Source organism: Neofelis nebulosa, chromosome 17, assembly GCF_028018385.1.
Source record: "Neofelis nebulosa isolate mNeoNeb1 chromosome 17, mNeoNeb1.pri, whole genome shotgun sequence".
NCBI lineage: Eukaryota > Metazoa > Chordata > Mammalia > Carnivora > Felidae > Neofelis > Neofelis nebulosa.
In genome coordinates, this window is record NC_080798.1 from 13,044,246 (window position 1) to 13,055,417 (window position 11,172).

At 51.6% G+C, this 11,172-nt stretch overlaps 1 protein-coding gene across 5 annotated transcripts; it reads right to left on the minus strand.

The window, feature by feature from the left end:
- Nucleotides 1-4,333: 4,333 nt before the first annotated feature.
- Nucleotides 4,334-6,992, minus strand: ZNF575 (zinc finger protein 575). 5 transcript variants are annotated; one of them, XM_058707351.1, is made up of 4 exons: nucleotides 6,813-6,992; nucleotides 6,437-6,532; nucleotides 5,844-6,000; nucleotides 4,334-5,380 (listed from the first exon to the last, which is right to left on the minus strand). In XM_058707351.1, exons 3-4 carry the CDS (start codon nucleotides 5,923-5,925, stop codon nucleotides 4,722-4,724), a joined length of 741 nt encoding a protein of 246 aa, XP_058563334.1. In that variant the 5' UTR covers nucleotides 5,926-6,000; nucleotides 6,437-6,532; nucleotides 6,813-6,992; the 3' UTR covers nucleotides 4,334-4,721. The 5 variants fall into 5 exon arrangements, with proteins under 5 accessions (XP_058563334.1, XP_058563333.1, XP_058563338.1 ...); XM_058707350.1 differs by having other exon boundaries at nucleotides 6,418-6,532; XM_058707355.1 differs by lacking the exon at nucleotides 6,813-6,992 and adding an exon at nucleotides 6,670-6,805.
- Nucleotides 6,993-11,172: the final 4,180 nt, after the last annotated feature.

Sequence of the window (11,172 nt, forward strand, 5' to 3'; positions counted from 1 at the left end):
GAGGCCTGGGTGCTCATGAAGTATGCCTTTCTCTTGAAGTCCGTCTCAGCCCCCCCTGGGCCAGGGACATCTCCCTTTCTCAGGGCTTTCAGAAGTGGCCGTATAACTGTCACCAGGATGGTTTTACATTACCTCATTTGGGAAGTAAAATAGGGGAAGGGGCATTTTATTTTTTTTTTAAATTTTTTTTTTTCAACGTTTTTTATTTTATTTTTGGGACAGAGAGAGACATAGCATGAACGGGGGAGGGGCAGAGAGAGAGGGAGACACAGAATCGGAAACAGGCTCCAGGCTCCGAGCCATCAGCCCAGAGCCTGACGCGGGGCTCGAACTCACGGACCGCAAGATCGTGACCTGGCTGAAGTCGGACGCTTAACCGACTGCGCCACCCAGGCGCCCCGGGGAAGGGGCATTTTAACCAACCCACCCAAATCCTGGACCCCCTTCAAGCCTGCACCACATTTAAGTTGGGAACTGAGCGGTGTGTTAAAGAATCTGGGCGGAAGCTGGGATGGTGTTCTGGGCAGAGGCCGTGGCACAGGCCAAGGGCAGGACATGGGAACGAGCCTGGCTCCCCAGGGGCAGTTGCTTAAGAGACTTTAAGGGCAGATCTGTCTGGAAGGGTGGACATAGCCCCTGCAGCTGTGCTGTCCAACGCGGTAGGCCCTGGATACAGGTAGCTATTTAAATGAACTGCACTGAAAGGAAAGGAAAAATTTACTTCCTCGGCCACACTGGCCACACTTCAAGTGCTCAGTGGCTGCTGTAGTAGAGCATACAGATAGAGAACAGTGACATCACTGCAGAAAGCAAGAGGACGGGGCTGTCCTGAAGGTCTGTGAACGCCAGGTCGAAAAGCTTGGACATTATCCTGTGGCCAGGGAGGTCAGGAAGGGGTCTGAGCAGAGCAAAGGGCAGTCAGAGGTAACAAATTAACCCAAACCCGGTGTCTTAAAACAACAGAAATGTAGAACCTTCCAGGTCTGGAGGTGTGAAGTCCAAAACGGGTCTTACTGGGCTAAAACTCAGGATGTAGGCAGGGCCGTGTTCCTTCTGGAAGCTCTGGGGAAAATCTGCTTCCTTGTCTTTTCCCCAAATCCCCAATTCCCCTTCTGTATTCAAAGCCAGCAGTGGCAAGGGGAGTCTTTCACATCACCCTGACGTTGACTCTTCTGACTCCTGCCACCTTTAAAAGATCCTCGTGTTTACCTCGAGACCACCTGGATACTCTGGGATAACCTCCATGTTTTAAAGTCAGCCAATTAGCAACTTTGATTTCTTCAACCATAATTCCCCTTTGCCACATAGCATATTGGCGGGTTCCAGGGATTAGGATGTGGATGTCTTTGGGAGGCCATTGTTCTGCCCACCGCGCCCGCTATGGGTGAGGCCGTGGAACTGCAGTGTGAAAAACATGAGGCCCCACTCACGGGGTGACATTCCTCTGGGAGAGAGACTGCAGCACTGAGCAGTGATAAACGTGTGAGGCAGATAACGCAGGGCAGTGTTACAGTGATGGGCAGGGTGGCGTGGTTTAGATAAGGTCAGCGGGGGAGGCATCTCAAGGGACTGATTCCTCTGCAGGAAGAATTCCCCTGCAGTGAGAAGTAGGGGAGGTCTGGAAAAGCAAGTGCAAAGGCCCTCGGGCAGGAGCCGGCCTGAGCTATACACGCGATCCACCCTGGCTCATCAGGTCCTGGCCTGCTGGCCTTGTTTGGGTACAAGCAAATCCCATCTCTCCGGGCCTGTTTCCCCACCTGTACAATGACGTTTAGACCAGAGATCAACACCCCTCAAGTGCGTTTGGGTTCCTGAAACCTCGATGGTGGTGTGGTTGCTGCGGAGGGCATCTTCCAGAACAGCTCTGTATGTAAACATTGATACAAACCGCACTTCCAGGTGTGGAAGGACTTGAATCCTCACCCTTGCCCACCCCTCCCCCAAGGCTTTGCTGAGTGGACTGTGGTCTGGCGGCCCGCTAATTTGCACTTGCCTGCTCAGTCCTACCCCTTATGCTGGATACTTCCACAAAGCATCTCTCATTCCATCCACACGTTTCGGATCTGAACCCAAACATTCCCTCCTCAAACATATCTTTTCTAACCCTCTATATAATAGTATGTGCTAGGTATATATACACTCTTCTTGTATCTCTTGTCATAGTTGTCACTTGATTTATGGTCAAATTTACCAGTCTTTTCCTCTACGATGTGCATTTCTTGTGTCGTACGGATTCCTTCTGTACCTCTGAGGTTAATAAGATATTCTCCTTTATTATTTCCATCTGTTTTGCTTTCCCAACTTAAATCTTAACTCACCAGAAACTTATTTTTGTGTATGGTATGAGACCGGGATCTGTAAGATTCCTACTGCTGCTGTAGCAAACTATCCCAAGCTTAGGGGCCTCAAACTACACAAATTTATTTTCTTACAGTTCTGCAGGTCAGTGGTAGTCCAATGTCAGTCTCAGTGGGCTAAAATCATGGTGTGCAAGGCTGTGTGCCTTCCGGGGAGGATCCATTTCCTTACTTTTTCTAGTGTCTATAGGCTGCCTGAATTCCTTGCCCCATGGCCCTGCATCCCTCCAGTCTCTGCTCCCATTGTCACATGGCCTCTGACTCTTCTGCTTCCCTCTTTCCCATACAAGGACACCTCTGGTTATGTTGGGTGGGGGGGCTGGAATAATCAGGATAATCTCCCCATCTCAAGGGGATAGATAATCTCCCTCTTTTAAAGTCAGCCGATTAGCAACTTTGATTCCTTCATCCATAATTCTCCTTCGCCCCATAGCATATTTGTGGGTTTCAGGGATTAGGGACTGAACATCTTTGGGGGGCCAGTATCCTGCCTAACCACGCCCAAGATCCTTAATCACATCTGCAAAGTCCCTTCTGCCATGTGTAAACTAACATGCTCCCGTCCTGGGGATTAGGACGTGGACCTCTTTGGGGGACCATTATTCTGCCTCCACAGGGTCCCACTTGGTTTTTTTTCCCGTACCTCTCAGCTGGTTCACAGATTAGCCTGTCCTTTCCCCACTCACCGACAGCAGAGATCTGCAAACGACATCCCATGGGCGACACCCAGCCCACCTACTATTTCTGCAGAGTTTTACTGGACCACAGCCACACTCATTCACCCATGTATCATAATATGTACAGCTGTTTTTGTACCACAGCGTCGGAGTGGGGGTAGTTGTAGCAGATGCCGTGGCCTACAAAACCTACAAACATATACTGTCAGGCCCTCATGGACATGTGGGGATTGTCACGAGTCAGGACCCCCGGTAAGCACAGGTCTGTTTCTGAGCTCCTGGTTCTCTTTCACTGGCCTGTTCCCAAGCCCATGCCACGGATGTCATTCATTGAATGGCGTCTTTGGCCATGTCAACATTGAAATAATTCTTGGTGGTGGCTGCCTCCCCTACCCCCCCCTCCCGCCCCGCTTTAGTTGTTTTTTTTTTGTTTTTTTTTCTTTTCTTGGTCCCTACTTGATTAGTGCCCGCTTCCCTCACTAGACCAGGCTTGTCTTGTTCACTGGTGTGTTCCTACCACCCTGGGCAGGGGCCAGCACACTGTGGGCACTTAATACACATCTGTAGAGTGAAAGGCAGCTCCAGGTTAGCTCATTCTTACTTTATAGCAGGAGAAACAGGCTTCAGGAGGGAAGTGACTGCCAGAGATGATGCCTGCGTCCTTATAAAGGCCTTATAACACTCCCATGTTCTAGATAAGGCATCTGACTCCAGAGAAGTGTCAAAGCTTGTCCAAGGTCCCCCAGTAGTGGGTCAGGGCTGGCTCTAAAGCTTGAGCTTTAAAAAAAATTTATACTGGGGTACCTGGGTGGCTCAGTCGGTTGAGTGTGTCCGACTTTGGCTCGGCTCAGGTCGTGATCTCGAGGTTCAGGAGTTCGGGCCCTGCATCAGGCTCGCTGATGTCAGCCTGTCAGCACAGAGCCTGCTTCAGATCCCGTGTCTCCCTCTCTGTGCCCCTCCCCTGCTTGTGACCTCCCCAAAAATAAATACTTAAAAAAATTTTTTTTTAACTCTTGGTAGTATACCCTTTGTTCTTGCTTTCACTATTTAGTATATTTAGGGACTCTTTCCCCATCTGTACAGACTTTTTTTTTTTTTTTTTCTCCTACAGCAACATAGTCCATTCTGTGGCCCTACGGGAATTTATTAGCTGGTCCCCTACCAACGGGCACTTGGATTGTTTCCCATCTTTGGCCACAACCATCCCACTGTGGACATCCTTACCCTTACGCCTATTACAACGTGCTGAGTTTATCTACAGGATAAGTTCCTAGAAGTGGAATAGTTGACACGACCATGTGTGCATTTAAAATTTTTTATAGATACAGTCAAAACGGCCAAAATGCAGGCACCAATTTAACTCACAATAAGGAGAGACCCTGTTTCCCCACATTCCTCACCAACCCCCGGTGCTAGCAGACTTTTTACTTTTGCCTTATGAATAGGAGGGAAAAAACCGGAGCCAGGACTTGATTTCAACCCACAGCTCCAAACCCATAGTTTGGGGCCCAGTGCTAACTATGGGTGACACCTTTCCCTCCCCCAAACAGGTGAGCAGAAGTCCTCAGCCCGGTAAGTTTGAGCCCAGAGTGGAGCAGAGGCAAGTCCGTACAGCCCAGCTTAGAAATGCCACCTCTTCATTGACCTGGGCTGGCGGCAGGGGGGCGCTGTGAGCCAAGGGGAGGGCTCACTCGCGCTCCCCCTGGCTCTCAGCCTGGTGGTGGCTGCGTTGGTGAAGGAGCAGGAGGCGTCTTTGGCCAAAGGCCTGATCGCAGCTGGAGCAGCGATGCCGGGCCGTGGCCTGGCTGCCCGGCGCCGTGGGGGGGTCATGACACAGGCGATGGGCGGCCAGTTTGGAGGGGAAGGAAAAAGCCTTGGGGCAGTGCGGGCAAGGATAGGGGCGGGCGTCGGTGGCGTGGTGGGTGTGGCGGTGGGCTGCGAGCTTGGAGGGGTAGCAGAAGGACTTGGGGCAGTCCGGGCACGGATAGGGGCGGGCAGGCGCATGGGTCCAGAGGTGGGCGGCCAGCTTGGAGCGGTGGCCAAAGGCTTTGGGGCAGTGTGGGCACGGGTGTGGGCGGGCACCACTGTGCGTGAGGCGGTGAGCTGCCAGCTTGGAGGGGTAGGAGAAGGCCTTGGGGCAATCGGGGCACGGATGCGGGCGGGCGCCGCCATGTGCCAGCCGGTGCGTGGCCAGCTTGGACGGGTACGAGAAGGCCTTGTCACAGTCGGGGCAGCGGTGCGGGCGCTGGGGCGGGGGCCGCCGGCGAGGTCGAGAAGGCGCCCCCGCGGACGTGGCAGGCCCGGGAACCGACTGGCTGGGCTTCTGCGGCGAGCCCTGGTGGGGAGCTACAGGACAGGAGGGCTCCAGGCATCAGCCAACAACCTGAATTTAGGCCAGGCTTCCCTCCCCCGCCCCCCACCCCGTCCCAGCCTTGATACTTGGAGTGTATCTGGACACTCAAGGGTCATACTGAGATTCCTCAAATGATCATCCTAAGGGGCTCCAAAGGGTTACGGAGCTGGAACCCCAAAGCTACTAAGATGTTCGTTTCTAGTACATTCCCAAGTGATCACCCTGAAATTCCACACAGCAAACCCCCTGAGCCTCCTTTAATTTTCTGAGCCCCAAAAATGATCACTGAATTTCCCCAACGCCAAATAGTACGATTCCCCAGAACGCGATTCGGAGCAACCCAAATGGCCATCACCTTAGGCCTTCAAACTTCGCCCTGAGATTCCCTCAAAATGTGATTCTCTTGGCCCCAATTCCTGTAGAATGCCCCCTACTCACAGGCGGGACTGCTCTCACCTCCTCCTTTGGTTATAGGTTCCTTGCCGGTGGGACTAGGATCCGTGTCCCCGGCCGCAGACTCCGCATCTCGTTCCAGCATCTTGCTGGCCCAGGAACCCAGAGGGAGCTAGGCCACGCCGGTGATGATCAGGCTGATGGGGATAGGCTATAGGGCCTAAAATCACGGACCAGTGTTTTAGGAGCGAGGTCTTAAGTCGGGAATCCAAAGGCAGGGCAGGTGTTGCTTGCGGGCCGGCGGAGCCTAAAAGCACAACTAGCGGGGGTTTATGCAAACGTGACCCTTTGCAACTTAGACCCAGGCTTGGAGCCCTTGAACGTAGTGGGCGAGGCCTCTACAACTTAAACTCTGGGGCTGTCCTGAGCGCAGAGCTGCCGAAGCCAGGATCCACAGTGGGCGGGACCTCCCCCATTAGAACCTCCCAGCAGTGGAAACTAAGACGGGAATGGGCGGGGCCATATAAATAGGCTCCAAAGCCACTCAGACCCAGGGGAGGGGCCTTCCAGCGGGGAGGGCGGGTCTTTTACAACTCTGTCCCAGGGGAGGAGCCTGAGCTCAGTGGGCGGGATTCACCTCCAATAGGTAGCTTTACCGGAGTCGCGGTTTAGTCTCCGTCCATGGACGCCGCGTGAACTGCTTCCTTCTTGTTGCTAAATTTCATCCGCAGCGTGGAGGGTAGAGGGGAGACCTGGAGGGAGATGCAGAAAGAATGTGGCCTGTCTTGCGATTAAGAGACGCCTAATGGATTTCTCCTTCGGGGTCTCAGGCGTCCGGGCCTCAGTGCACCCCTCGGAATCATGGCATTCGGGCACCAATGCACCCTACCAAGGCTCAGGCACCAATGCAGTCCCTCCGGAACCTATGCATCAGGACTCCAATCGATTCTTTTCCGGGAGATCCTGGCGTCCAGCCCCCAATCCACTTCCCGAAGACCCGGGCATCCAGGCCCGGACCCGAGCCCGGCTCACCTGCGGAAGGCCCCTCCCCGGGGGCGGGGCTCCGGGCCCCTCCCGCAGCGGCCGCTGCAGCTGCTGCGCTGCCCTCGGACGCGGCGGAGCTGCACCTCCCGGCGCGCGCCCAGCGACGGGAGGGGAGGGAGGGTGCGCGAGTGCTCTGCCCAGCCTCATTTCCATCCACTCCTCCCACGCGGGGCCCGGTGGGGGCGTCAGTACGCATGCGCAGTCGCGGCCAGCTGAGGCTGCCGCGGGAGAAGAAATCGAAGGGGTGGGTGCGCGAGGCAGGCAAGTTGGTGAGCAAGCGCGGAGCTAGTCTAAGGGCTATAGGAAAGTGTACTGCGGCTTGCGGGGCCTACGGTGGCTGAGTGGAGTCAAGCACGTGCAGGACCTAACTCGGGGAAACTGGGTTTCGAGATCACTGAGACACTGCCCAGCATAGGCACCTTCCCTCTCTGTGTCCCCCTTCCTTTCGAGAATTCGTTGGGAACCTGAGTTCACTCTCCGGAGGGAATTGCAAGAAACGTCTGCCCAAGGCTTTTGCAAAGAAGTCAGGCCAATTTTTCGTGAGTGGGCGGGGTGAGACTCCAGGTTCAGAGAGAGCTGAGGTCCAATAAAAAATGTGTTATTTGCATAGGCCCCCGGCACCCTTCGCCATTGGGTGATTCAAGAATCTCAGCCCCTCCCACCCCAATGCCCCGGCCCAGATGTGGTAAGGGGAGGGGGACGGCGGTTCCCGAAATATCCCAGCGGGAGTTCTTGGGAGGGTTGGATCTCCTGGTGCCAGGCCCTGGGTGCCACGCTTGGCACCCTTCCCGGGGCCATGACGGTGCACTTTCCCGCCCAGCACCAGAATGACCGTGAAGTGCCCATAAAAATGCCCTGCATGGGTGGGTCTTCAGTGTGATAAGGTCTGGCGAGTCCTGGGAGCCCTGGGAGTTAGGTGTAGGGTTATTCGAACTCTGGAGCCGGATTGCCTGGGTAACCAGTTTGGAATCTTGACTTGGCCACTTTCTATCTGTGTAACCTTGGCCAAGTCCCTTCATCTTTCTGGGATGTTAGGATTAAATTCAGTAATCAATGGAAAGTTTAGACCAGTGCCTACAGTGCTCAATGCATGTTACCAATATTACTTTTTGTTTTTATTGTGCATTGAAATAGGCCATGATAGAATCAAAGTTGTCCCAGAATAGCAAGTTCAGAGAGCTCAAGGTGGGAAGGAACATGCTGCGTTCAGGGGATCTTTCCTACCTCCATCCTCCAAACTCACCTTCTTTCCAGGGCTGGTACATCCCATGGTCCATCCTACTTCAGGGCCTCTGCACTAGCGGTTCCCTATGTCCTCCCCCTCCCCCAAGGTCATTCCTCCATCAACGTATTTGTCTGACTCCCCACTCTGATCTCATTTCAAATATTACCACTGCAGAAGGCCTCCCCTGTCCACCGTAGTTCATGATGCTCCCTTCTTTTCATTATTCTGTTGTCACATCTCTCTGGTAGGCACTTAATACAGTATTCCTGTCCTCTAGAATGTATTCCCTGTTAAGACGAACAACTTGTCTGCCTTGTTCACCCTCTGTCCAGAACAGGGTAGGTGTCCAATAAATCTGTATCAAATAAACGCTGGAAAGGATTAACAGCCAGAAGTTCTCTGTGATGAGTAGATAGATGTTGGGGACAATACAGAACTTGAGGTCAAGGAATTAGAAAGAGGCCTAGCTGAGTGGGAAACCAAGGAAGGGTTTTAAATATGGGAAGTGGCATGAACTAGTTTAGGTCTTCATATACTCTCTCTCTCTCTCTTTTTTTTTTTTTTAAAGTAGGTTCCATGCCCAGTGTGGACTCCAACATGGGGCTTGAACTCATGACCCTGAGATCAAGACCTGAACTGAGATCAACAGTCAAGCGCTTAACCAACTGAGCCACCCAGGGGCCTCAATATACTCTTTTTTAAAAAATTGTTTTAGTTTATGGAAAATTTCAAACATGACCAAAAGAAAGGAAGGGGAAGAGTATAAACAGCCCCTCACCAATCCATCACCCACATGACCAATTTTGTTCCATCATCCCCTCCCCCATTAAGTCCCTTGAGTTATTTTGAAGGAAATTCCACACATTTCATCCAGAAACACTTAAACCTGTGTTCCTAAAAAATAAGGACTCTCGGGGCGCCTGGGTGGCTCAGTTGGTTAAGCGTCCGACTTCAGCTCAGGTCTCGATCTCGCGGTCCGTGAGTTCGAGCCCCGCGTCAGGCTCTGGGCTGATGGCTCAGAGCCTGGAGCCTGCTTCCGATTCTGTGTCTCCCTCTCTCTCTGCCCCTCCCCCGTTCATGCTGTGTCTCTCTGTGTCTCAAAAATAAATAAACATTAAAAAAAAATTAAAAAAAAAAAAAGGACTCTCTCTCTTTGAAACACAACTAAAATATCATTATCACAACTTTCAAACTTTAGAGTCATTTCTTTTTACTTTATTATTATATTTTTTAATGTTCATTTATTTTTGAGAGATGGAGAGCGACAGAGAACGAGCAGGGGAGGAGCAGAGACAGAGGGAGACACAGAATCCGAAGCAGGCTCCAGGCTCTGAGCTGTCAGTACAGAGCCTCATGTGGGGCTTGAACCCACCAACTGTGAGATCATGCCCTGAGCCAAAGTCGGACCCTTAACCGACTGGGTCACCCAGGTGCCCCAAGAGTCATTTCTTCACATTATCACATTTCTGCCATTGTCCCCTGCATATCTTGCTTTTCATTTATAAGAACAATGTTTTATTTCAAACATACAGAAAGCATGAGAATAGAATTGTTTTTATTTTATTCTTTTTAATGTTTTTATTTATTTTTGAGACAGAGAGAGACAGAGCATGAGCAGGGGAGAGGCAGAGAAAGAGAGGGAGACACAGAATCTGAAGCAGGCTCCAGGCTCCGAGCTGTCAGCACAGAGCCCGACGCGGGGCTCGAACTCAGAGACCGCGAGATGTGACCTGAGCTGAAGTCGGACGCTCAACCGACTGAGCCACCCAGGCGCCCCTAGAATTGTTAATAATAGAAGTGGCTGGCATCAGCAATTATCTACTGATGGCCAATGTTTCATTCCCCCACCCACTCCTCCCAGATGATTTTGAAGCTATATGCCGGACATTATATCCCATAAATATCTTTTTATTACACTTGTTGCGTCTGCATCAGAATTTAAACAAGATCCACACATTGTGTTTGTTTTCTGTGATTCTTTAATCTGTCATTGACATTTTATTTTATTTATTTTTTTAATTTTTTGATGTTTACTTATTTTTGACAGAGCGGGGTAGGGGCAGAGAGAGGGGGAGACACAGAATCTGAAGCAGGCTCCAGGCTCTGAGCTGTCAAGGCACAGCCTGATGCGGAGCTCACGAGCTATATCATGACCTGAGCGGAAGTCAGGCGCCTAACTGACTGAGCCACCCAGGCGCCTCTTTTGACTTTTTTTTTTTTTAATTTTTTTTTTTAACATTTATTTATTTTTGAGACAGAGAGAGACTGACCATGAACTGGGGAGGGGCAGAGAGAGAGGGAGACACAGAATCGGAAACAGGCTCCAGGCTCTGAGCCATCAGCCCAGAGCCCGACGCGGGGCTCGAACTCACGGACCGCGACATCGTGACCTGAGCTGAAGTCGGACGCTTAACCGACTGAGCCACCCAGGCGCCCCTGACATTTAAAAAAAAAAAAAAAAAAAAAAAAAAATTACGTATTTATTTTGAGACAGAAAGCTCAAGTGGGGGAGGGGCAGGGAGAGAAGAATCCCAAGCAGTCAATGTCACTGCAGAGCCTGAAGAGCTGGATATGGGGCTCGAGTTCACAAACTACGAGATCCTGACCTGAGCCAAAATCGGATGCTTAACCGACTGAGCCACCCAGGCGCTCCTGTGATTGATATTTTAAAAGCCTCACTCTTGTTGCTGCATGGAAAACAGACTGTAGGGAGGCAGAGCAGAAGCCAGAAGCCCAGCGAGGTGGCTGCTATATATTAATTATAATATTAACTACCAGCATTTAGTTAGCACTTCTTGTATACCTGAAACTATCGTGAGTGTTTGGTATACGTTCTTTCATTTCATCCTGACAGCAAGTTTTTAAGAGGAGGCGATACTATTATCCCCAGTGTACAGAAAAAGGAAAATGAGGCACAAGGAGGGAGGTCACTTATTCAAGGTCACACAGGGTCAGGGTCAGGATTTAAACTCCTGCAGCCAGGCCCTGGAACCCACGTAATTTGCATTTATGCCTTGCTGCCTCTTGACTGGGGCTGAGGGAGTGATTGGTGGAGAAGTGGCCTGATTGGAGAGGTTAACTTAACAGAGCCTAGATAGGTGTACCTGGGTGGCTCAGTTGGTT

Bases quoted from the DNA above. Each gene is read 5' to 3' on its own strand.
- ZNF575 (XM_058707351.1), bottom strand. From the start codon at position 5,925: ATGCTGGAACGAGATGCGGAGTCTGCGGCCGGGGACACGGATCCTAGT. The intron at 5,381-5,843 runs GTGAGAGCAGTC...CCTGTCCTGTAG, and splicing joins ACCTATAACCAAAGGAGGAG to CTCCCCACCAGGGCTCGCCG.